At 43.4% G+C, this 26,865-nt stretch overlaps 2 protein-coding genes across 2 annotated transcripts in view; one reads left to right on the top strand and one right to left on the bottom strand.

Moving 5' to 3' along the window:
• The window catches only part of ubtd1b (ubiquitin domain containing 1b), an 84,989-nt gene extending 84,184 nt beyond the window's left edge, over positions 1 to 805 (bottom strand). The window contains exon 1 of the mRNA XM_078565088.1: positions 592 to 805. Within this exon, the coding sequence (XP_078421214.1) occupies positions 592 to 679 (88 nt within the window). The 5' untranslated portion in view covers positions 680 to 805. The remainder of the gene's footprint in view (positions 1 to 591) is intronic.
• An 841-nt stretch (positions 806 to 1,646) lies between these two features.
• The window catches only part of mms19 (MMS19 homolog, cytosolic iron-sulfur assembly component), a 77,240-nt gene continuing 52,021 nt past the window's right edge, over positions 1,647 to 26,865 (top strand). Inside the window, exons 1-6 of the mRNA XM_078565082.1 lie at positions 1,647 to 1,764; positions 10,979 to 11,027; positions 15,326 to 15,426; positions 18,372 to 18,457; positions 21,714 to 21,788; positions 22,483 to 22,552. Of these exons, the coding sequence (XP_078421208.1) occupies positions 1,680 to 1,764; positions 10,979 to 11,027; positions 15,326 to 15,426; positions 18,372 to 18,457; positions 21,714 to 21,788; positions 22,483 to 22,552 (466 nt within the window). The 5' untranslated portion in view covers positions 1,647 to 1,679. The remainder of the gene's footprint in view (positions 1,765 to 10,978; positions 11,028 to 15,325; positions 15,427 to 18,371; positions 18,458 to 21,713; positions 21,789 to 22,482; positions 22,553 to 26,865) is intronic.

Raw genomic sequence — 26,865 nt, 5'->3', positions numbered from 1 at the left:
ATAATAAAACCTCTCTCTCAAGGAAATGACAACACACGATGAATGTCAGAATATAAAAGCATAAGAAATAGGAACAGGAGTAGACCATTCAGCCCCTTGAGTCTGTTCCTCATTGCAGACACAAGCATAATCTAATGTTCATAAATAAGATTCACTTAAGAGTCATATGGGACTAAAAACATTAACTTTTTTTCTCTCTCTCCACAGATACTGCCAGACCAGACCTGAGTTTTTCAAGCATTTTCTGTTTTTATTTCAGATTTCCAGCACCCACGGTATTCTGCTTTTGATAGCAAGCCCGTCTAATTCTAATGGAAGGAACACGAACAAGGAAGTAGCTTCCAAAAGCAGCTAGATAATAGTTTCAAATATAATCTTTCAACCAAGTCAACGAAGTATCATTTAGATCCAGTGCGATAGCAATTATAACTATAGCTAGTAAAACACATGCACGATGGAAAAAAACTTGATAGTTGCAATTAAAATTATGATCAAAAGTAAAAAAGGACATTCGATGCCATTAACCTGATAAGTCCGCCCAGCCCTGATCACTGTACACTATAATCATTTTACAATCTTCTGTTGCCTTACCTGTTTTTCTGCCATTACCACTCCGTCTCCCTGAACGATGATGTTGCTGCTGCTGTTGCCGGCGTTGGGTCCCCACGCAGCCTCCCATCAATGATGCCCTTGGCCCAGGTGCGTTTCACCCACTTACAGCAAACCCACCTGAAGTCTGGCAGAAACTCGCTGCAAGCCCCCTGAAACCCTTCATTGACTAATTTTTGAGTCCCCACCCACCCACCCCCCAAAATCCTGGAGATTAAAAAAAAACACACCGTGCCTGCAAAGTTTGGATCGAAGTGCTCCCCCACCGCCCCCCACCCAACTGAGACGCAGTGCGGAAGCACAGCTCCCCCAGGTATCAGCCGTAACCAAGGGCAACCAATCGGCCCTCACCCACTTTAGCTGCTACTGAACAACTACACCGACAACCCTCATCGCTTCACGAAGCTTTTCATCTCGTTAAGTGAGAGAGAATCTACTCTTTCAATGTCATAGAGAGAAAGTTGCCGGTGTCCGTGTACATATATATTCTTTTCTCTCTCTCTCCCCACCCCCGTTTCACTCCATTTGGAAACTGCGGTCAGCCAGACTCGACAACCTGCCTCCCACCTGGACACCTGAGCGACGTCGCTCTGAGTCCCCAACGCGCCTGTGCCAACTCCTACCCCGCCCGGTGCACGCTGGGTAACGCCGTTCACACGTCACTGCACCTGACGCACGGACCATCGGGCGTCGGAGGAGGCCGCCTACGTGCGTCCCCCTTAGCAACCGAACGCTTGGTGTTGCTAAGGCGGATGGTAAAGGGGAGGACTTTAACAAAAAACGATAACAAAAAAAATCAATTTTAACAACGAAATATCCGTATTTATGAGTTGGTTCTGTCTTTTGACACTCCAGCCGGGAATAATGAGCTGTTAAGGAATTATTGATTAAAAAGACAGGTTTTACTTTCCACTTTTATTGTAAAGTTGTTGTTCTTGTTTCCACTCAGAAAGGAAATCAAATTGAAGATTGCTTTTTAATGGTGCTTTTTATATTGCGTTTCTGATCATGTGATCAAGAGGAGCTCTCGTCACGTGGCTATTGGCGCCTGCGCAGCAGGACGTTGGAAGATGGCGGCTGACATGAGGGTGGTAGGTTTGGTGGAGGAGTTTGTGAGCGGGCAGCAGGACGGGGCGGCCAAGGACCTAGCAACAGGTAGGGTCGGGTCTGTTTGGAGGGTAATACAAAGAGCCGCTGATCCGATGTTTTCTCGGCGGAGGAGAGGCTGCAGGTGGAGGGGGCGCCGCCTGGCCCCTGTCACCCTGGTAACGGCCGCTGGCACCTCCTGAAGCAGGGACTCTGCCTCAGGCGTCAGCTGAGGATACCTCACTCTGCCCTCCCCCAGCCAGCCTTTCACGTTCTAGATATTTAAAGAATTACAGCTATGAAACCGCACGGATTGCAGAATCCGTACAATAATGGGTGTCTAACCTGGTAACCAAACAAATTGCTTCCGCTTATATTTATTCGCCGTTCTCTTCTGTTTGAATGTAAAGGGCGCACCTTTTTTCTTGAAATGCCTCCTTGCTGGGCAAACCCTAATCAGAACTCCAAGGCCTGATAACTTTAGATATTTGCAAATGACTGGGAGTATCTGGAAGGGTAATGAAAGGTGTTATATAAATGCAAGTCATTTTATAAGAACATAAGAAGTAGGAGCGAGTGTAGTCCATTTGACTTTTCTAGCCCGTATTTGCCATTTAATACGATCACAACTAAACTATTTCAACTTCACCTTTCCACCCGATCTCCATATTCCTTAATATTGAGAAATCTATCAATTGTTATACCAAGGACATCCAGGTCCCTCCGAATGCAAACATTTTCCAATCTCTCAGCATTTAAGAATATTGTTTTCTAATTTTACTTTCAAAATGGATAACTTCACACTTCCCCACATGACATGCCATCCACCATTATTTCACTCGCTCAGTTAACCTGTCTATATTCCTTTGCATTCTCCTCACATCTTACTATCTCACCTGACTTTGTATCATGGAACATCTTGGATGTATTTTATAATACCTTTCCTATTCTTAGGATATTCAAAACGCTTTACAGCCAGTGAAATACTTTTGAAGTTTAGTTACTGTTTTCATGAAGGAAACACAACACCCCATTTGCAAGATCCCACAAACAACAATGAATTAAATGAGCAGGCAATTTATTTTTGTGATATTGGTTGACGCAGAAATATTTCTTTGGACGGGTCACCAGGGAGAAATCTCATGCTCTTCAAATAGCGCTGTGGAATCTTTTGCATCAACCTGAGAGGACAAACAGATTCTCAGTTTAAAATTTTGGTCTGAAAGATGGCACCACTTACAGTGCAGTGCTTTCTGTACCAGGGTCTCTTGAGTTGAGCTTGAATCCATGATCTTCTGACTCAAGGCGATTGATACCGCTGAGCCAATGTTGACACCTATGGATTTAAACTTTATTTATGATGGAAAATTTGGTGACCCCAATTTTAGGTGCATTTACATGTAAGAACATTAGTAAATTGAGCAGATGTAGGCCATAAAAGCCTTCATGCCTGTTCCAACATTCAGTAAGATCATGGCTGATTTTCTACCCCAATTATTTTGTCCTGTGCTATCCCATTTTCCTTCCTTAGTATCTAGACATTTAACAAACTCTGCCTTGAATATGTTTAATGACTGAGCCTCCAAGCTCCCTCAGGTGGATAATTCCAAAGATTCACAGCCCTCTGAGTGAAGAAATTTCTCCTCGCCTCCGTCCTAAATAGCTGACCCTTTACTCTTGAGTCTGTGATCCCTAGTACATAGGAACATAAGAAATAGAAGCAAGAGTAGGCCATTTAGCCCCCCGAGCCTGCTCTGCCATTCAACGTGATCATGGCTGATCTTCATCTCAACACCATTTGCCTGCACTATTCCATATCCCTTGATATCTTTAATATCTAAAAATCTATCAATCTCTGTCATATACATTCAATGACTGAGCCTCCATAGCCCTATGGGGGTAGAGAGTTCCAAAGATTCACCACTCTCTGCTCAATCTCCCCTCATAGGATATTCATCTCATTTCAGAAATCAGACTATAACCCTTTGTTGCATTCCCTCCAAGGCAAGCATATCTTTCCTTGGGTAAGGAGACCAAAACTCTCTACACTGGTAATCCAATGACACTAAATTTTAGGTATTTGATATCTAAAGTAAAGTGGAGTGAGGCTCCCCTTCAAGAAGTTTGTGTCTGTCTGCTTTGTTGAAATGTCCTGATCCCAGATTTAAGCTGCATGAAAGTTTATTACATGAGCGAAATAGTCTGGTTCCAACCAGTGTTGGTGTTGGTCTGGTGTTGGTGTTTACCCTCCATGTGAGCAATAGCCCTAATCCGATTTGCCTGTCTTATTATGTATTCCTTCATTTCCCACCCCATTCAATCCAATCTTAAATGTGATTTAGTTTCAGCCTCAACTACCAACTGTGGAAGTGAATTCACAGCCGCACAACTTTGTGTGAAGAAGTTGCTCCTGCCCTCAGTTCTAAATGTCGTGCATTTAATTTTGCATCCATGGCTTCTCATTTTAGACCCCTCAACAGCTGGAAAAGTCTTGTCAATCCTGTCTCTTTCTTTCATAATTTTAAATACACCTATTATGTTGCTCTGTAGTTTTCAGTCTAACAAAAATAGATCCAATTTTCAAATCTTTATATTTGTTTCCTCTCACACGAGGTAGCATCCTCATAGGTATCTGAAGCATCAATATTCTTATAATGTGAAGCCCAATACTGTACAGTATAAATACTGGAAGTGAGGCCTTAATAAGGTTAAGGTTCATATATAGGATCATCATTACTTACGGCTTTTATGTTCTATTCCTTGTGAAAAACCTAGAATTCCATGTGTTCCTTAGTTTTCTTTTACTGCACTATCAACCTGAGGTGCTGCCTTTAATGCCCTGTTAAACTATGTTTCTAAAGCACTCTTCTATTCCATTCAGAATATAATTGCTGCTTTTTTCTAAGCCAAATTGATGAACTCCAGCTTCCTGAAATTGAATTTTGTCTTCTGCCTTTTTGCCCCTGCACCCCTCCAGGGAATGTGCCCTTGTAGGTTCCTTTGGGCTTGGTACTTCAGTACTCAATGCAGAATGGCCATATGGATAGTGACTGGTCTCCAAGGAACTATATTCCATTTAAGGGAGTGATCATCTTCAGGAGAGCATAGAGAATCCGAGGGAGAGGAGGTTGTCACACCTAATGAGAGACATTCACCTCTGCGAGTGTCTCAATTCAAGTGGAAAAGTTAATGATACCACTGTTTAAAAATGTATTATCTTAATTGTGTTTTAGTTTTATGCTTTAATGTGCAATTTTCATGGAAATGTTTCCTGGACCAAATGTAAGTTTAGCTTTTGGTAGAGAATTTTTGGTTAGGTCCTTAAGAATGTGTGCATTATGAATGTATTTGACACAATTTGAAGAAGTTCAGTGATTTCACTGTCAAATTCACATATAGGCAGTGAATCCATGTACTTGATTTCTGTATCTTTCCACATTTCCTCACATCCAAAAAAAAATGGGCTGAAAGTGAGATCGATTTCAACATGTCAAATTATCATTCATTAACATTGATGACTGAAACTTGATGCTTCTGGATCCAGCATAAACAGTAGACCTAAGGAAGGATAGGAATCTTTTCATTCAAAATACATAATATATTTTACTGGAATGTTGCAGAGAGCAGTAATGCAATATTGATTTGAAAATTATTGATTTACTTAACTTTCCTTACAGCTGGGAGTTTATAGCACTTTAACATTGCATTGCTGGCACCAGTAGTTTGTTCACTGAGACAGAGTCATGCAGTCCACTGCAGGTTATGATTCTCAATCATGCGCTGATGAAAGATGTAAACTTAATTTTTTTTAGTGCGAATGTCATGAAGCATCAATATAATAACGTGTGCTGACATTTATTGATGTTTACAGGAGAAACTTAGATTACAAATAAAAAAAACTTCCCCTATCCCTTCAGTGTATCTCCAGGTCGATAAAGATTGTGCACTGGGGTTTAATTTTGTTTTTTAAGAGCACTTTCTTTTGTTTGTTGATTCCTTCTTGGCAACATTCCTGAAAGAGTTCTGAAGAAGAGTCATATTTGACTTGGAAGATTAACTGGGTTTCTCTCTCCACATATGCTGCCAGATTGGCTGAGTGTTTCCAACAGTTTGTTTATACTTCAGTTTTCCAGTATCTGCAGTATTTTACTTCTATTCCTGTAAGTGTCATCTTTTCAGACTGTAGCTCCAGGTTTGCACCTCACTGTTAATGTCATCATGGTACAAACAGCAGGCTGGCTGCATTCACCTGACATCCACACATGTACGCTTTCCTTAGGTGGGGAGGCTGTGATGTTGGTGGTAATGTCACTGGACTAGTAATCTAGAGACCCAGGCTAATGCTCTGAGGACATGGGTTCAAATCCCACCATGACATCTGTTGGAATTTTAATTCAATGAATAAATCTGGAAGTGAAAGCTAGTCTCAGTAATGGTGACCATGAAACTATCATCGATTTGTCATAAAAAAACTCATTGTTTCACTAATGTCCTTTAGGGAAGGAAATCTGCCGCCCTTACCTAGTCTGGCCTACATGTAACTCCAGACATAGCAATTCGGTTGTCTCTTAACTGCCCTCTGAAATGGCCTAGCAAGTCACTCAGTTCAAGGGTAATTAAGGATGGGCCTTGCAAGTGATGCCCAAATCCCATAAAAGAATACGTTTTAAAAATGTGGATAGAGATCAACAGCAGGTCTCCAGGCCGATGTCTCTGCCCTACTCTTTCCTAATTCTGGCACTAAGACTAATTACTGCACCTTCACAGTTGAGATCAGTCATGTGAGTACTGTTGGTTGGCTGGCACAATGAGGAAAATCCATGCTCTTGAATAGTGCTTTGGGATCTTTGACATGCATCTCAGATCTTTGAGTTCAGTCTCTATTGCAGTGTACTGTTTGTTTCTAAGATTAAAACATTCATAAGCATGTTTTGTTTGAAAAAGGTTTGAATTCAGCAGATGATATCTGTTCCTGCTCATCTGCATTCAGACATTTCTCCACAGATAGTAACAGATTTGATAAACATTTTCATAGCTATTGTCCTGAGGAGGAACTAATTCATGAGTTCAGGCTGATTTGGACTAACTGGTTGTTTTTCCTTGTAAACAAAGACACCTGCATTTCTTAAAAAGTTCAAATAAAGGTGCATTTACTGCACTGCGTACAGCGGTTAGCTGATGCTTGATTTCCCCTCCACCAGTTGTGTCCCTAAATGCACATTCGCTGCACACACAGAACGAATGGTGATTTAGTCCCATGTGTATTGAGGGGTGTGCTGCTGGGTGAAACATCTTGCACAGTGTGCGCTGGTCCCATAATCAACTCTCTATTGGGCAGCAGATCCAACACCTTATTTCAAAGCAGCATGGGGAGGACACTGCAGAGCAGCTGCTCTCCCGGAGCAAGACTAGGAGAGGGTGGCATTGCTCTGTGGTATACTTGTCTCTGTTTTGCTTTTGAAGGGAAGGGTGCACTATCGTGAAATAATCCCTAATCTTAAATATTACTCGTGCAAACACCCAAGACTTGCACCTTCATCTTATTTTATTTCGTAGAATTGCTGGTTTATGGGCTGTGTGGAACCACACTGTGGACACTTGAACACAGAATCTAGGTTGATGCTTCAGTGCAGTACTGAGGGAGTGCCATACTGTGCTGTCTTTCAGATGATATGCTAAACTGAGACCCCTATGCCTTTTGAATGAATGCAAATAATCCCATGGCACTATATCAATGGGAATCCTCCCCATTGTCTTGGCCAATACCTATCCCTCAACAAACCGCACTAAAAAAAAAAGTCATCTGGTCATTATCACATTACTGTTAGTGAAAGCTTGCTGTGTATAAATTGGTTCCCCTGCTTCCTAAATTACAACAGTGGCTGCAATTCAAAAGTACTTCATTGACTGTGAAGCACTTTGGGCTGTGCTGACATTGTGAATGGAGTTGTATAAATGCAAGTCTTTCTTTATGTGAATACTTGCTTATGAGCTGCTTTTATATTGTAGTCAGTACCCTGCTAGCACTGTGGGCTCCTGACATGGGTCTCGTGCAGCTGATGGCAATACTGAAACAAACTTTCTGCACTCAGTTTAAAGAGGGATTCAGAATTTGATTGTTAAGTCTGGTGTTCCTGCTGGCTGCATGAGTTTTGGAAGCCAAGAGCACGGTGACACAAAGGGCCAAGTGCAACCAGCTATGGGCACCTTCAGATCTCTGATCTTTGTGTTAGCTGAGGTAGGAGTTTCACAGCTGGCATCAGTGAAACCAAACCATGGAAGAAAACCCACTCTTAATTACTAAAGCTGTGGGCAGAAGTTTCATAAGAGATTTAAAGAAAGAACTTGCACTAATATAGCCTCTGTCTCAACCTCAGCATATCTCAGTTTTTCCCAGCTAATGAAGTTCTTTTTGAAGTGTAGTCACTGTTGTAATAGGAAACCAGCCAGTTTGTACACAGCAAGGTCCCACCAGCAGAAAGATAACAACAAGATAATGTTTTTGCATTGTTGATTGAGGGATAAATATTGGTCAGGAGGGAAGGAGTTCCTGAGTGAATGCTCTCTTCTGATGGTAGTCAGGTAGTGCACAGGAGAATGAACAATTGGACCAATGGCATTGACATGGGAAGCCAGAGGTAGAGGACTGAAGGGAACAATCTTGAATTGTAGGCCTAGTGTAGGGTACAGAGGTTGGGTGAATGAGCTTGTGGAGGGATTTACATAAAAAGATGAGGATTTTGAGCCCAGTACATTGAAGTGAAAAATCACAAGTCCTTCAACCCACCAAACAAGATTAACAAACACATTCCACACTTGTTACCTAGCAATACACAGCATTAAATTCTGAAGGGCAACTTGTATAGAATGCCATGTAAGATAAAGCTGTGCAGGAGTTTGACATTACACTGACACAGCATGTAATTGAAAGGTTTTTTGAGTTGGTGAGATGTGCATTTTCTTAAAAGCACAGCCAGTTATGATTCCATGCTATGTGTTCCAAGCATGGATAATGCCTTGGCCTTGATTCAGTTCACTCTTATCAAAGATGCTTATACAATTTGTCTTACTGAAAGATGTAGCTTTTAACCACAAACCTACTTCCTTCCTGAATACAGATGAGAGCTAAAGAAAGAACAAGCTTGTATCTATATTGCACCTTAAATATCCTTAAGATGTCTTAAAGATTGCTTCAGATCCTAAAGATTGCTTAAAATCGCTTCAGAGCCAACAAATTACCTGCTAATTGTAGTCACTGTTGTTTTTTAGGCAAATGCAACAGCATCCCATAAAACACAATGAGACAAGTGTCCAACCAGTCTGTGGTGCTGATTGACGGATGAGTGTTGGCCAGGGCACCAGGAGAGCTCCCTGCTCTCCGTCAGATAGTGCCATAGGATGAATTCTGTCCAGCTGAATAGACAGACGAGGTCTTGGTTTAGCATCACATCTGAAATGCAGCAACCTATGACATATCAGCACTCCCTCAGTGCTGTGCTAATAAAAACAGAAAGTGCTGGAAAAACCCAGTCAGCCTGGCAGCATCTATGAAGAGAGAAACAGAGTTAACGTTTCGAGTCAAATATGGCTCTTCTTCGGAACTTCAGTGCTGTGCTAATGTACCGATCTGAATTATGTGCTGAAGTCCTAGTGACGCTTGAATCCATTCCTTTCTGACTCGCAGATGAGAGTGCTATCACTGAGCCAAGACTGGCAGTATCTGACAACAAAGACAAGAAATAAATAATTTATGTCACTGTTCTTCTGTCACTTTCTTCTATGGCAGAAACAATGTGGGAGGAGCTGGTTTGTAGCACATTTTTACATGAGTATACAGGCTCTGAATGCAGTCCAGGCTAATAAGATTAAAATCCCTCTTCTATCACATGTAAAACAAGATTCAAGCAGTCTCAGTTTCTCAGTAGACAGCCTTCCTTCCTGTTTCTTAATTAGCTTCTGCATAGCTCCTAAAGCAGGAGGGATATAAAAAGCAACATGACCCCTCGTCCAAAATTGGCACTTCAGTAGCAATCTTAGTCTAGTGTAGTCATTGGGAGAAATATCAAATTGAGAATGGAAGGATTTTTCTTCCCTTCTGTTTTGTGCTTATGCTGCAGATTGCATGTTGTCCAAATGCACAGGAGAACAAGCAGATGGATTCATTGTAACAGTGATCTTTATTCTCAATGTCATAGTATTAAGGAAAGTGAGCTCTGACTGGAGACAGAAATTGCCACATAATCTAGAGTCCTGTCATGTTGAATGTTTAGCTTCTGATTGACCCAATTACTATACCCAATCAAATTGTCAGCATGTCCTGATAAAGTGGCACAATATCGGTATATAAAAAAATCTTGAGTCTATACTTCCTGTTGGCCTTTCTCGTTATAAAATCTTGTGTTCGCATTTAGAATGGAGACTGCCCATGTCAATATGTCATGCTATAATTGTACTCTCCCTTCAGTGAAGCTGCAGTACCATTAATGATGGGACAATGTAATCGCATTGTAACTAATTTACATGGCTGTTTCCATTGTGAGTAAGGAAATAGAATATTTTTAAAAGTTGAAATATATAACTTTAAAATTACACTTTGTCTTGATTCATGTTGTGTGACTCCACAGGAGCGCAATTGCTATTCTGCAAACCTTGCAGACAGGAAGTGTGCATGTACACAAACCGAGCATCCTGTTGACAATTATTGATCATAGTTTTTGTTGGCCAGTTTCAAAGTCAAATGTTGTGTAATCAGTTATAATGAGAATTTGCTATGTAAACAGGTTTCTGTAATGCTGTAGTTGCTAATTCAAGCCACTGTGGTTTTGTAGCTGCACTGTTAAACTGTGTGCAGTGCCAAGAGGGTTTTTAATTGCTCAGAAAACACTGACAGACTGACGTCAATGGTTGTTGTAATGATGTTCCAGACCCGTGAACGGCAATGCAGAAAGTGTGCCATTAGAGAACAGTCCAAATGCAAATTCATCATGTGGTTGTAATTTGCATTGTGTGGTATCTCTTACATCTTGCACTTCACTGATTTAAAAGCTAGAAAATTCTGGGAATGCACTACAGGCCCGACAGCATCTGAAAAAAAGAACAGACCATTTATCATGTGCACAACGGGAACATTGCCTGCATTCTTTGTACTTTGGTAACATCCTCTGATACACTGTAAGAGGATAGAGTAATGGAATTAATTTTTGTCTCCAAAATAAAGTTGCACAGGAATTGAGAGTCTGATGCACCCTGTATGGAATATTAACTGTATTTTGTTTCCTTTTAGGGGTCATTGATGGGAAGTGCACTGCACTGGAAATTGTGGAAGCCTTGGGGTAATGCAAACCTTTTTTTCAGTGTCTTAATTATCTTCTCTTCAGAATTTGGAGTGGGAGGGATGTATTCATAATTGTTGACTGATCCCTCGTTATGCTTCATCACTGCGTGTCTTCTATCTTTCTCCCCTCTCCCCTGAAACCACTGGTTTGTTGGTAGGATATGGGTTCTCTGGGTGCTGCGGACTTCAGATGCAAGTGATCAGTCTTCATGTTGTCAGCCTCGACAGTGATTGCTGTCTGCCTGTGGGGTGGATCACAGCTGATCCCAATCCTACCCTTCTATGTTCAACTCAGCAGTTACTGGATACTCTTTCGAGTTATCAACAGTCACAGATTGCAACTCTTTTGAGTACAATCACAGTTCTTGGTTTCCGGGAGTGGGACATGAACCCACAACCCTCTGATTCAAAGGCGAGGGTGCTATGAACTGAGCCACAGCTGACACCTCTCAGCAGTTACTGGATAGTGGATCAATAGGAATCTGGGCTGATTTTATGTCCCCTCTGTCTGTTTCAGGGGTGATAATTTGTAATTGTAAACCAAAAGCAGCATGAATTCGACTAACAGAAATAAACAGGATCTAAACCTGGAGCCTTCTACTTTGTGGAATTATTCTTGAAACACACCTATGCCTTAAGTTTAAATGAGCACCTGTGAAAGTTGAAGGTGATTTATCACTTGTAATGTTGGGCCTATTTAAGCTTTACCGGTTGTTTGCTTTTCTGCTGACCCTTGCTTCTATCTGTTGAAAATGCAGAATTATGTTTTGATGAGCTACTTCCTCCAATAGTTAATAGTTAGAGCCTACCCTTTCAGCTGGATGGAAAAGACCACATGGCATTCTTTCAAAGAAGAGCAGGGGAGTTATCTCCAGTGTCTTGGCCAAGATTTATCCCTCAATCAACTGTATAAAAACAAGATTATCTGGTCATTATCACATTGCTGTTTGTGGGCGCTTGCTGTGCACAAATTGGCTTTTGTGTTCCTACATTACAGCAGTGACTACATTGGCAGTAAAGTGCTTTGGAATGTCCCGTCATGTGAAAGACGCTATAGCAATGTAAACGTGTCTTTTCTATTTTAGTCCTCCCAAGATCTGAATATTCTTGAAATTCAGTATCCAATGTAGACAAAAATTTAACTTTTTCTTTAATCATGATTAAAGAAAAATTTCTCTTCCAGCCCCAGACTCCTTATTTGGGCATTACTACACAGGTACCAGGTACAGTTAGTGCCTTGTCCTTATGGTCATTCTTTACATGTGAGCTGAGATAATGAGCTTCACTGTTTGACCTTGTTGGGCATCACCGCTCTTCCCTAATTCTGTCCTTCCTCAACGTTCACACGTGTTAGGGAGACGGTGTTGTTTTGGCAATGTCATTGGATCAGTACTCCAGAGGCCCAGGCTCTGAGGACACAGGTTCAAATCCCTCATGGCAGCTGGTGAAATTTAAATTAAATTAATGAAATCTGGGGCTGAATCATCTGTCTGACGTGTGGGTAGCGGAGCCCGCACGTCAGCGCTTAAAATGTCGCACGAGCGTCCCCAACATCAGCACGAGGCATCGCGATGTTTCGGTCAGCGGGCGCGCTATACAGCGCGACGCATGCCCACCGTTAATTAAAGGCCTTGTTAAGGCCATTAAGTGACCAATTGACCAGAATTTTGAAGGGCCCATGCGAACTTCGGGTCGGCGCACAGGCCCAATGGGTAGGCGGGTAAGTGATTGTTTTTACAAACCTCATCCAGTGGCGGGATGAGGTTTGATATCGGAATTAAAAATGCGTAATAAAGTTTTTGTGTATTTTATTAACATGTCCCATCTCGTGTGACATTTTCACATGAGGGGAACATGTTAATGATTTTTTAATTTTTCTATTTTTCATGTTTCACTGTCTTTCAGCGATCTCCCTGAGGCAGCACTTTGCCTCAGGGAGATGTATGCACTCTCGCAGTTGGGGAATCCCCCCCCTCCGCCCGCACAGGGAGCGCATAACCCTTCCCGTTGTTCGGCACGCTGGGCGGGCCTTAATTGCCCCCCCAACGTAAAATAGCGGCGGGGCCCGTTTCAACGGCGGCGATCAGCTGCCCGCCTGCCGCCAAGTTGGTCGGGCCCGCCCGCCCATCAAGGGCAAAATTCTGCCCCTGGAATTGAAAGCTAATCCCAGTAACAGTGAGCATGAAGTTATCATCAATTGTTGTAAAACTGGTTCACTAATGTCCTTTAGGGAAGGAAATCTGCCATCTTACCTGGTCTGGCCTACACGTGACTCCAGACCCACAGCAATGTAGTTGACTCTTAACTGCCCTCTGAAATGGCCTAACAAGCCATTCACTTCAAAGGCAGTTAGGGATGAGCAACAAATGCTGGCCCTGCCAATGACGTCCGCATCCTATCAAAGAATTTTTTTCAAAAATGTGCACATCCGACCTGTGTCAATTGGCTGATTTGATTTGATTTTTTTCTCCCTTTTCCTGGCCCAATACACTAAGGCTAATGATGGTATTCTCTGAATCTTAGGCAACTGTTGTCCATCATGGTGATCCTTTTAGCTTCCAAGATGAGAGAGTTTAAAGAATGGTTTTGCAAGTTAGAAGTCCCAGGCCTAGTAACGGGCCCGTGCTGTGTTAGCAGCACTCTGATGGGATTGATTAGGCTTACAATCATAACTGGTTTAATCTCCTTGAAGAAAAAAAATGTTTGATGAATTTAGGGTGAGGGGAATTAATTTTCAATCGTTGAATGTGGCTGAGCTTTTGAATAAGGGGAGGCCTTTATCATTGCTGGGTTTTTGAAAGACTTAGTACCAAAGCAGATGATGTTCAGCCTTGGCTGCCAGTGCCCCTTCAGCTGTTGCTTCACCAGGATCATTGCAAAATATCAACATGCTGTCCTAACCAGGACTCCTTGGGACTGGAGTGAGTTAAAGTTGAGCGCAGCATGATGAGCTAAAAATGAGGGAGATGGAGTACTCCTGGTGTCCTTGTTGGAGTTAAAGGCACCATTCTGTGTTTCATTTTGCTGTGTGAATCAAAAACCTTTAAGTGTCATGATGGGTCTGTGCTGAGTTAGCTGATTTCAGCGGGGCAGCACTTGTAGAGCTGCATTTGATCTGAGCATTCTTAAGCCAGAAAGTAGAGTTGGGGCTTGGGTGGTGAGGAATCAGCCAGGGCCACTCCTCCTGATTGGGATTGGGTGACTTCTGCTGGAAAGTATGAACCTTTCGATCCTGGGTGAGATTAGAGTGGGTTATCTTCTAGTGCCCCTAATGGTACAGTAGTGCCAATGCTGTCTAGGCTCACATTACCATTCAGATGAGATTATTGGCGACTGTATTTTAGAAAGGGTCTACACCTTCAAGGGAGAATAGGAGGAAAAATACCAGGCACCTGGAATACAGCTAGCAATTGGTACTTATACCCCTATTTAAAATTGCAGCAGTGCTTATATATTGTGAACTGAATGGACCTGGACATGATAAAAACAAAAAGCTAAAAGCTACTGCGGATGCTGGAAATCCAAAACAAAAACAGAATTACCTGGAAAAACTCAGCAAGTCTGGCAGCATCGGCGGAGAAGAAATCAGTTAAAGTTTCGAGCCTTCATGGCCCTTCGGCAGAACTGGAGCATAGTTAGAAGAAGGGAGAAATATAAATTGGTTTAAGGTGGGTGGGTGGGGGGGGTGGTGGGGGGAGACACATTGAGGGTGTGGTGTGGTGATTGTGGAGATGAGCAGATAATCAAAAGATGTCAAGGACAAAAGGGTCAAAGAGGTGTTGAAGGTAGTGGTATTTGTGCTAATTAAGAATGGAAGACAGGATATTCAAAGTACAGCTCTAGTGGGGGTGGGGTGGAAAGACTAAAGGTTTTAGTTTTAGATTTAAAAATAATGGAAATAGGTGGGGAAAGAAGAATCTATATAAATTATTGAAAAAAAAAAGCGGGGGGGGGGTGGGGGGGTGGGTGGAGAGAAACGGGGTGGGGATGGGGGGAGGGGGAGTTTAAGATCTAAAGTTGTTGAATTCAATATTCAGCCCGGAGGGCTGTAAAGTGCCTAGTCGGAAGATGAGGTGCTGTTCCTCCAGTTTGCGTTGGGCTTCACTGGAACAATGCAGCAAGCCAAGGACAGACATGTTGGCAAGAGAACAGGGTGGAGTGTTAAAATGGCAAGCGACAGGGAGGTTTGGGTCTTTCTTGCGGACAGACCGCAGGTGTTCCGCAAAACGGTCGCCCAGGACCTGGACATGAGTTGGATCCATTGTAACTATACTTGTTTTCTGTTTTGATTTGCAGAAAATGCTTAACAAATTCTGAGCCAAGAACAAGAGGACGAGGGGTACAGCTCATCTCTCAGGTCCTGCTGCTGTCTTATCCTTCTCTCAGACAAAAAGAAGGTGAGAGTTTGGTGCACAGATCCAGAAGATGCTAATGTTTTTAAATGTAATAAGTAGATATGGTGCTGATGTCCATTTTACAGATTTGCAATCAATTGTGTCACTGTCTAAAATGGACAGTGTGGTGAAGGGAAGTTACAATGCACAGTGTGAGGTTACCTACACATTGTAGTGGGATGGGGGCTGTGGTGATGATATGCAAGGTTACCATATACATTGTTGGGGGAATATGGGAGGTTACCATTTACCTCCTGAGTGCAGTGGAGCATGGCAAGTCACTGGAAAGCAGGGGTCACCAAACTGGGGGCTTTGACCACCAATTGGGTTGAAGAGGTTACATTTGGGGTCACAATCTGGCCCTCCTTTGAGGCAGCAATGGTGACTGTGGAAAAGAGACTGCCTGGTCTAGAGACTCTGGCAGGAGCTCCCTGGACCACTGGATTAAACAGCAAGGGGCGGATAGTGATCCCAAAGTGCTCTTGAACATCAGAAACCACTTTTAGTAGTGAGTTAGATTGAGGCTAGCAGAACTGTAACTCGGTCACTGACTGAGTGCGGGAGAAACTGAGAGGTCACATAGCGGAGCCGGGAAAGTGAGTGGCTGCTTTACACCACTGTATTTCTGCTCCTGTCTGCTTGTTATATAGGCTCCTTACCCTGAGCTAGTAACACTCTGCTTCACAGGCAACGAAACCATAGGGGGGAAGGGAAGAGAGGGCTGCTGAGTGAATGAGCAAGAGGCCAGGGGTTGGGAAGAGGGGTGTGTTTGTCGGGGGAGTGCTGATTGCTGTATGTGCCTGCATCTGGGTGTGGGTGGGTGGGTGGTGGGGAAGTAGTTGAGAGAGTGGCTTCACTTGAATCTTCTGTCACCAAGGAATATGGAGAGTTTGACTGAAACCTACATGAGTACATAAAATGATGCTTTTAACAAAAATATTTTAATGATTCAGATTTTCATATATAAGTGATGTTTGTGTTGATCTATGATATGTGATCTTTAATAATTATTAAATAATAATTAATAATATACCGCGCTGCTTTATTGCTGTTTTGTTTCTGCTGGCATCTGGGGTCATGTTAATTTTCAAGTGGTACAATGAGGGCACATTGGGAAATAGTTTGGGAAGCAGTGCCTTAGAGGTTGTGGGCAGGGGGTTATTAATGCCTCTCATAGTTTGTATGCCTCATTATTGCAAAAAGCACTGCCTTTACTCAAAGCATTGAATTTTTTTTTTTGGTTTGGTTGGATTTGGAACAAAGTGACCTTTCCCTCCTGAATGATGATAACAGTGTGCACTCTGTTCCTCCAGAAGCTCATTTCTGAGTTAAATTACTTGGTAAAACAATAGGAGTGAATGGATTATCTTTGTTATACTTGGAAATGAAAATTTTGGCGCATGTTTCTCAGCTGTAGTGAAAGGATCCATCTGTCATCGTGACTTTGCAGAAGAAAGAAAGCTAAGCTTAAGGGATTGGAGTACCAAAGGAGAGATGTCTGTGTGGGGAAAATATACGCACGAGACCATCTTCTGTGGTGTTGCTCACACAGAATCAGAGTGCTGTTTTATAACAATAAAGGTGTTATCAACAAAGCGGGACAGAAAAGTGTCACAAGAAATATGATGACATGTCAATACAGTGATGTGCAAAAGAAAATAAGTCCACTTTATTGAGGTGGAGGGGGGAGCTAATTTCATCCTCTGGTGAGAACGTCCATTTCTGGACTCTGGGGCAGATCAACAGGACGATGTGGTCACTGGTGAGGGGAAAGGTGTTTGCATTTCAGAAAGATTCTATTTATTTTAACTGAGATCAGACTGATTCAGGGTTAACCAACTTCAGGAAAGCAACTGACCTTTCCTTCACTGATAGCTTAATTATTGTTTTCTTAAGGATATGGTTCTCACCGCAGAATTGCTCATAATATATTCAATTGCTCCCTGCTGCCATCTCGTTGCTGTATTTTATGCTTCAGAGAACATGCAGCCATTTTGTGATGTGGTGCTTTGCATTATCCAAAGGATTGGAACCCCCAGCAGTGCATCTCTCCGTAGGGCCTTGGCACTAAACTGGACTGTCAGGTTAGATTACACACTCAGCTCCTGGAGCGAAGTTGCAAGCTCAACTTTCTCAGCTGAACAAACTTAATGATTATATTGAAGTGGATGAGGATAAGGGGTGTTATAAATTATGTCATGACTTTTCCTGAGGTTTTGAAGATCACTTTGATAATTTTCAGTCATTGACTGTGGAAGCTATGGATTATTGTAAAACCCCAAGCTTGTTTGATAATGTTGTGCAACCTTTATCCAGCCTACATGTGACCATGTTTCTCATGCTATGTGGTTGAACCTCAATGCCCTCTGAAGTACAGACTATTCCATTGTACCACTTTGGGCAGCCAGAGATGGGCCCTGCTGGTGTCGTCCACACCTCAAGCAAATTTTAAAAGAAAATTATTGTAACTTTAAAAGTGACTGCCTCAGGCCTACGCCTTCCATGGCTCAGTTGGTAGCACCCTCACCTCTGAGTTACAAAGTTCTGGGCTTAAGTCCCACTCCAAGTCTTGAGCTCAAAAATCTTCACTCACACTCCAGTACAGTACTGAGGGAGTGCTGCACTGTAGGAGATGCTGTCTTTGAGATGAGAAATTAAACCTGCTCAGCTGGACATAAAAGATCCCATGGGACTATTGCGAAGAAGAGCAGGGGAGTTCGCCCTGGTGTCCTGGTCAATATTTGTTCCTCGAGCAACATCATAAAAAAACAGATTATATGGTCATTATTAATAGTTTGGTGAGATTTTGCTTTGTGCAAATTGGCTGTCGTGTTTCCTACATTACGACAGTGACCATACTTCAGAAGTCCTTCATTGCCTGTAACCTATTTCGAGACTGGTGGCTGTGGAATGTGTTATGTTAATGCAAGTCTTTTCCTTTCTTTCAGTGAAGGCACTGACTAGCTTCTATATAGAGCGATTGAAGGATCATCATTTTATCACACCTTATGTACTGCAAGGGTTGAAAGCCCTGGTGAGGATTTTTTTCGTTTTCTGTTTATTTTGTTAAAGTGAAGATTGTCACCGTTGCAATTTTTTTTCACCAAGTGTCAGCATTAAACCTCCCAGATCAGGAGCAGCATAAGTTAAAAGCAGCTTAGAGTTCTCTCTCTTGTCCTAATGATTTGCTTCGGTCATAATCTCAGAAAAGCTGCCTTTTCTGCACCGTTGAGACATTGCCAGTGCGAAAGCGAGTGTGACTGACACTGATCAGAGAACAAAGAGAGCAAAGTATATGTTAAATCAGGGGTGTCCAACCTTTTCGTGTGAGGGGCCACATTTCAAATTTTGTCTCAGATTTTTCAGAAAGATCATGTTTGGCACAATAAACGTGAATTTAAAAAATCAATCTCAAAGCAATAAATGAATAATTTTAAAAAGTGAATAATTAATAAAATTATATAAAGTATACCTTTATAAAGTGCCAAGCAACAGAGTTAACTAATAAAACCTTTCTTGGCCTTTTTGCCTAAGAAGCAGAGCTAGAGAGAGACACAGACTAGGCCCCAAGTTCCGGTCACCAGGGAAGGGGTGGTGACCGGGGCCAAGCTAAGGAGTTGGGTTTAACTAACCTTGCATTCACCCCTGGTGGGGTCGGAAGCAGGTTGCCTTTCAACCTGGGTTTTCCTCCTCGCCCGGTCTGCTTTCTGGATAGGATTTTGGGGAGGGAAGAGGAGGAGAAGGGTGTGTATGTGTCCGGCTTGCTCCCAGTCTCCGGGATTTCGCCCGCTCTCGTGCTCACACACTCTCTCTCTCTCTCTCTCTCTCTCTCTCTCTCTCTCTTTCTCTTTCCTCTCCTCTCTCTCTCTCTTTCTCTCTCTCATTCATAACAAACTCACTCAAATTCTCACATTCACTCAAACAGAATCACGCTCTCGCTCACATAGATTCCCGCATTTAGTCGCTCACTCACACTCACTCCTGACCAAGGCCTGCAAGATTTGGACATTTTACCTCTGAGGAGGCTGTGAAGGTTCCAAGATTGAGGTCTTCCTCACTCCGCCCTGTCAGAGATGCCAGCTGTCCCGGGCACGGTGTGCCGGGTGAATGATGTTGCTGAAACTCTGCTGTTCCTCGTGGCTTCCCTGGCCTGCTCCGCCAACTTGACCCCTGTGCTCCTTTAGGGGACCAGAGCCTGCAAGGGAGCTGGAGAGAGAGAGAGCACGTGACCAAAGGCGGAAAGAGAGAATACGCCATGTCCACTCACCTTCACACTGCTCACTGCTCCTCCAATCACAGACTGTTTCGCTCCTGCATTTTCTGCTGATAAGCTCACTGTTGGAGAGAAACAGCTTTTGTTTGGAGGAACAGCTCCTTGCAGATATGTCACTTCCACTTAGCTCCTTTTGGACAGTGAGTCCATGGGCTGAATAGAGGCATGGCGGGCCAGATTGTGGCCCACAGGTCATATGTTGGACAAGCCTGCATTAAATGGAACAGTGGTGCAGCTTGCTAATCAGGAAAGTGATCTGTGGATTAAGCCATTAGCATCGTGTTTAGAATTTTTCAACATACCAGCGGTGACAGCATTTCAAAGTAATTCATTGGCTTTGGGACCTCCTCAGGGCCTAAAAGTGGTATATTTAAATGCATGTTTCTTTGTTCTTCTAGCTGCAGTTAATATAGCAAGAAGATGTAGGGTGAGTGGAGAGAGAAAGAGAGTATAAATGAAAATTAGGCTGTATTGGTGCTCATCTGAGGTGTTGTGTACTGTTCTGCTCACCTAATTGCAGAGACGACATCCTTCCATCCAGCTGAGGAATCTAGAACAAGGACCAAAGCTTAGAATTCAAACTAAACCATTTAAAGCCAAATCCAGGGAGAACTTGCTTCGCACACGCAGCTATGAGAAAATGCTGCTCTGGAAGGCCATAGATGTAGAGTCAGTCAAACCATCTTCAGCTGCTTCATCAATTACCTTCCTTGCATCATAAGGTCAGAAGTGGGATGTTTGCTGATGATTGCACCATGTTCAGCACCATTCGCGACTCCTCAGACACTGAAGCAGTCCATGTCCAAATGCAGCAAGACCTGGACAATATGCAGGCTTGGGCTAACAAGTGGCAAGTAACATATGCACTACACAAGTGCTAGACAGTGACCATCTCCAACAAGAGCACATCTAACCATCACCCCATGACATTAAATGGCATTACCATCTCTGACTCTCCCAATATCAACACACTGGGGTTACCTTTGACCAGAAACTGAACTGGTCCAGCCATATAAATAGTGTGGCTACAAGAGTAGGTCAGAGGCGAGTAACTCACCTCCTGACTCCCCAGAGCCTGTCCACCAGATACAGTGCACAAGTCAAGAGTGTAATGGAGCACTCTCCACTTGCCTGGATGTGGGCAGCTCCAACAGCACTCAAGAAGCTTGACACCATCCAGAACAAAGCAGCCTACTTGATTGGCACCCCTTCCACAAATACTCTGTCCCTCCACCACCGACGAATAGTGGCAGCAGTGTGTGCCATCTACAAGATGCAGTGCGGAAACGCACCAAGGTTCCTTAAACAAGATCTTCCAAACCCACGATCGCTACCATCTAGAAGGACAAGGGCAGCAGATAAATGGGAACGCCACCGCCTGGAAGTTCCCTTCCAAGTCACTCACCATCCTGACTTGAAAATATATTGCCATTCCTTCACTGTCGCTGGGTCAAAATTCCTGTAACTCCCTCCCTAACAGCACTGTGGGTGTACCTACACCCAATGGACCGCAGCGGTTCAAGAAGGCAGCTCACCACCACCTTCTCGAGTGTTATTAGGGATGGGCAATAAATGCTGGCCTAACCAGCGATGCCCACATAAAGTAAATAATAAAAAAATCTCTGTCCAAAGAGAAAGAGAACTTGTTGGGAAGTAAGCGTACTAAAGGATATGGCAAAAGTGCAGGGGAATTGGGATTAAGAAAATTGAACTAACATGGTGTAAAAGCACAATACTATGGATGCTGAAGTCTGAAATGAAAAGAGAAAATGCAGGAAGCAGGTCAGACAGCAGGTGTGGTGAGAGAAAAAGAGTTGACTATTTAAGAAGATAATCTTTCATCATGGTTCCTTAGGTGGAAGCCTAATAATTAAAAAAAATATTTTTATTATAATTTCATTGAATAGAGTTTTCTGCTGTTGGATGAGCAATTAGATAGTGGAGCGGTGTGTATTGCAGGCTGTCACTAATCCAGTCTTTCTGCCTTAACTAATTTTGTTTTATCTGTTTTCCTTAGAGCATGAGCTGCGTTCTGCTAGAAGGGTTAGCTGTAGCAGTTCTGAAGGCATTGTTCCAGGAGGTACATGTCCAGGTGAGTGTCACATGTTAAATGCCAGAAAGTCTTGCAAGACAGAGCACTGCTGAAAAGAAAAAACCTGGGTTATCATTTTGGGTTAAGAACTGTGACAGGACCCTTGCTGGGGTGAAGCAGCGTTAGACCAACTGTTAATCCATCTCTTCTCATTTCAGAGACTGACTGACTTGTCTATATCTATTATTTTCTGTTTTTATTTCTGATTGACAGCATGCCGTTTTTTTCCAATCATTGGCCTATTACTAATGACCATAGGATGGTCCTGTGATGTAAGTTGTCAGCTACTGGGCCGTTAAGGTCCGTAATGCAATGGGAAGTGTTGTAATGTTCTGAGCATTGGAGACCATTGTTATTGGTTAAGGGGGCAGTCGGGAGGAAAATGGTTTGAGACTTAATTCACTGGCGGTATTTGGCTATCTATGTCCCAGAATTCCCACCCCAAACTTCTCCACCTCTTTTAAGATGCTCTTAAAAACCTATCATTCTGATAAACTAGTTATTTTTTCCTGATTTCTCCTTCTATGGCTTGGTGTCAAACATGTTTTTAATGATATTGCCTTGTTGAACACTTTGAGACCTTTTGCTATATATAATCTACTATATAAATATAAGTTGTACTCTGTAGTCTTATGTGGGCTGCAGGCTGGAGGTATTTTGTATGTTTTCTTAATGTGTCTTTTCCTTTCTTTAGTCCCTGTTGCAGTCTGATAGGCATTCTGTGTACAGCATTATCACAAATTTCATGGACACCAGGGAGAAAGGTATATTTTGTCTTTTTCTTTTATTGTCACTGCATCTCATTTCCACTTCTGTTTAGCACTGTCATATGTTAGATATGGGTTAAGGGAGGCAATTCAAATAAATCTATCCAGGAAAATTCGACTGTCTCCTTCCCCACCCCTAATCAGCAGCCGCTATGATGGTGTAGTGTTATTGTCGTTAGGATTAGTTATCCAGAGACCCAGAGTAATATTCTGGGGACCTGGGTTCGAATTCCACTATGGTAGATGGTGGAATTTTAATTCAATTAAAATTTGGAATTAAAAGTCTGATGACCGTGAGCCATTGCCGACTGTTATAAAAACCCACCTGGTTCACTAATGTCCTTTAGGGAAGGAAATCTGTCACCCTTACCCTGTGACTCCAGACCACAGCAATGTGGTTGACTCTTAAATGCCCTCTGAAATGGCCTTGCAAACCACTCAGTTATAACAAACTGCTACAAAGTCACAAAAAAGGAATGAAAACTGGACGGACCACCCGGCAATCTCAGCCCTGTCGACCCTGCAAAATCCTCCTTATTAACATCTGGTGCCAAAATTGGGAGAACTGTCACACAGACTAGGCAAGGCTCAACAGCCTCACATAGTCATCCTCACGGAATCATACCTTACAGAAAATGTCCCAGACACCACCATCAGCATTCCTGGGTATGTCTTGTCCCACTGGCAGGACAGGCCCAGCCGAGGTGACAGCACAATTGTATACAGTCGGGAGAAAGTTGCCCTGGGAGTCCTCAACATCGACTCTGGACCCCATGAAGCCTCATGGCATCAGGTCAAATATGGGCTAGGGAACCTCCTGCTGATTACTACATACCGCCCTCCCTCAGCTGATGAATCAGTGCTCCTCCATGTTGAAGGAAGAGGTGAGGGTGGCAAGGGTGCAGAACGTACTCTGGGTGGGAGACTTCAATGTCCATCACCAAGAGTGGCTCAGGAGCACCATGACTGATTGAGCAGGCCGTGTCCTAAATGGCATAGCTGCTAGACTGGGTCTGCGGCAGGTGGTGAGAGAACCAACAAGAGGGAAAAACATACTTGACCTCATCCTCACCAACCTGCCTGCCGCAGATGCATCTGTCCATGACAGTCGTTGCGGTGATGAAGTCCCGCCTCCACATTGAGGATACCCTCCATCGTGTCATGTGGCACTATCACCGTGCTAAATGGGATAGATTTTGAACAGATCTAGCAACTCAAGACTGGGCATCCATGAGGCGCTGTGGGCCATCAGCAGCAGAATTGTACTCAACACAATCTGTAAGCTCATGGCCTGGCATATACCCCACTGTACCATTACCATCAAGCCAGGGGATCAACCCTGGTTCAATGAAGAGTGCAGGAGGGCATACCAGGGGCAGCACCAGGCATACCTAAAAATGAGGTAAACCAGGTGAAGCTATAGCACAGCATTACTTGGGTCCCAAACAGCATAAGCAGCAAGTGATAGACAGAGCTAAGCGATCGCACAACCAATGGATTAGAGCTAAGCTCTGTAGTCCTGCCACATCCAGTTGTGAATGATGGTGGACAATTAAACAACTCACTGGAGGAGGAGGCTCCACAAATAACCCATCCTCAATGATGTAAGAGCCCAGCACATCAGTGCAAAAGATAAGGATGAAGCATTCGCAACAATCTTCAGCCAGTAGTGTCGAGTGGATGATCCATCTTGGCCTCCTCCGGAGATCCCCATTACAGATGCCAGACTTCAGCCAATTTGATGCACTCCACGTGATGTCAAGAAACGGCTGAAGGCACTGGATACTGCAAAGGCTATGGGCCCTGACAATATTCCAGCAATAGTATTGAAGACTTATGCTCCAGAACTTGCTGTGCCTCTAGCCAAATTGCCCAGGTATGTCCTGTACACAAAAAGCAGGACAAATCCAACCCGGCCAATTGCCGCCCCATCAGTCTACTCTCGAACATCAGTAAAGTGATGGAAGGGGTCATCAACAGTGCTATCAAGCAGCACTTGCTTAGCAATAACCTGCTCACTGATGCCCAGTTTGAGCTCCACCAGGGTCACTCAGCTCCTGACCTCATCACAGTCTTGGTTCAAACATGGACAAAAGAGCTGAACTCCCAAGGTGAGGTGAAAGTGACTGCCCTTGACATCAGGGCAGCATTTGACTGAGTGTGGCCTCAAGGAGCCCTAGCAAAACTGGAGTCATTGGGAATCAGGGGGAAAACTCTCCACTAATTGGAGTCATACCTAGCACAAAGGAAGATGGTTGTGGTTGTTGGAGGTTAATCATCTCAGCTCCAGGACATCACTGCGGGAGTTCATCAGGGTAGTGTCCTAGACCCTACCATCTTCAGCTGCTTCATCAACAATCTTCCTTCCATCATAAGGTCAGAAGTGGGGATGTTCGCTGATGATTGCACAGTATTCACCATTCTCAACTCCTCAGATACTGAAGCAGTCCATGTCCAAATGCAGCAAGACCTGGACATATTCAGGCTTGGGCTGACAAGTGGCAAGTCACATTCTTGCCACACAAGTGTCAGCAATGACCATCTCCAACAAGAGAGAATCCAGTCATCGCCCCTTGATGTTCAATGGCATCGCTGAATCCCTCACTGTCAACATCCTGGGGGTTACCACTGACCAGAAACTGAACTGGACTAGCCATATAAATACTGTGGCCACAAAAGCAGGTCAGAGGCTATGAATCGTGCGACAAATAACTCACCTCCTGACTCCCCAAAGCCTGCCCACCATCTACAAGACACAAGTCAGGAGTGTGCTGGAATACTCCCCACTTGTCTGGATGAGTGCATCCCCCACAACACTGAAGAAGTTGGACACCGTCCAGGACAAAGCAGCCCGTTTGATTGGCACCACATCCACAAACATTCACTCCCCCCACCACCGACGCACAGTAGCAGCAGTGTGTACCATCTACAAGATGCGCTGCAGGAATTCACAAAGGCTCCTCAGACAGCACCTTCCAAACCCATGACCACTGGAAGGACAAGGGCAACAGATAGATGAGAACACCACCACCTGGAGGTTTCCCTCCAAGTGACTCGCCATCCTGACTTGGAAATATATCACCGTTCCTTCACTGTTGCTGGGTTTAAAACCCTGGAACTTCCTTCCTAACAGCACTGTGGGTGTACCTACACCACATGGACAGCAGCGGTTCAAGAAGGCAGCTGACCACCACCACCTCAAGGGCAACTAGGGGTGGACAATAAGTGCTGGCCCAGCCAGCGAAGCCCACATCCTGTGAATGAACTTAAACAACTATTTTGTAAAGCATTGCAAGTTTTTTGCTTCCGCAATTACAGTTGGTAATCCATCAAATAGGAAGGGGGGGATGCATTCAGCCATTGAAGCTTGTTCTGTCACTCATTTAGATCAAAACTGATCTTCGTCTCAACACTTTTTATGCCATAACCCTTGATACCCTTGTTGGTAAAAATCTATCAACCTCTGCCTTGAAAATGTCAGTGACCCCCCTTAGCATCCACAGCCTTTTAAGGAGCAAGTTCCAGGTTTTCACTATTCTTTACATGAAATTATTTCCTGATTTCACAGCTAACAAACCCGGCTCTAATTCAAGGATTGTGCCCTCTTGTTCTGGATTCCTCCACCATTAGAAGTAGTTTTTCTGTATTTGGCTCTTAATCATTTTAAATAATTCAATTCAATCACACCCAACCTTTTCATCTCAAGAGAATATAAGCCAAATTTGTCTTTGTAATCCTTCAAGCTCTGGTCAATCCAAACTATATCACGTTTAAGGCAAATGTAACTTTGCTGAGGTGCGCTGCACAAAACTGAAAGCAATACACCACGTCTAATCAAAACACGTGACAGCTGAAGCATTTCTTCTTCTCCTTGTGATAAAGGCCAACGTTTTGTACCCATGGATTCACTCTTAGCAATTTGTGTACTTGGACCCCACATTTCTCAGCTCCTCCACAGCTTCTTGCTTCACACCATTTGCAAAGTATTCCGAGTTGTCTTTCTCAGATACAAAGTGGATGCCCTCCCACGTCTCCACATTGAACTCCTCATGCCATAATTTTCCCCACGTACTTAGCCTGTCCGTGTCCCTTTTGTAACGTCCTCCTCCCATCCACACAATTTATTGTGCATTCTGTAGTGTTATCTGTAAACTTGAATAAGCAACTCTAATTAAATGGTGGAAAGCTGAAGCCCCAATTCAGATTCCCGGAAAAAAATCACTTGCCACTTCTTGCCAATCAAAGAATGATTCCTTTATCACTACTTTCTGTCCTCTGCTTCCCAACCAATAACCAACCCATTGCCTCAA

The sequence above is a fragment of the Cetorhinus maximus genome, chromosome 20 (assembly GCF_964194155.1).
Source record: "Cetorhinus maximus chromosome 20, sCetMax3.hap1.1, whole genome shotgun sequence".
Classification (NCBI taxonomy): Eukaryota; Metazoa; Chordata; class Chondrichthyes; order Lamniformes; family Cetorhinidae; genus Cetorhinus; species Cetorhinus maximus.
This window is presented reverse-complemented; position numbering and strand designations above follow the sequence as displayed.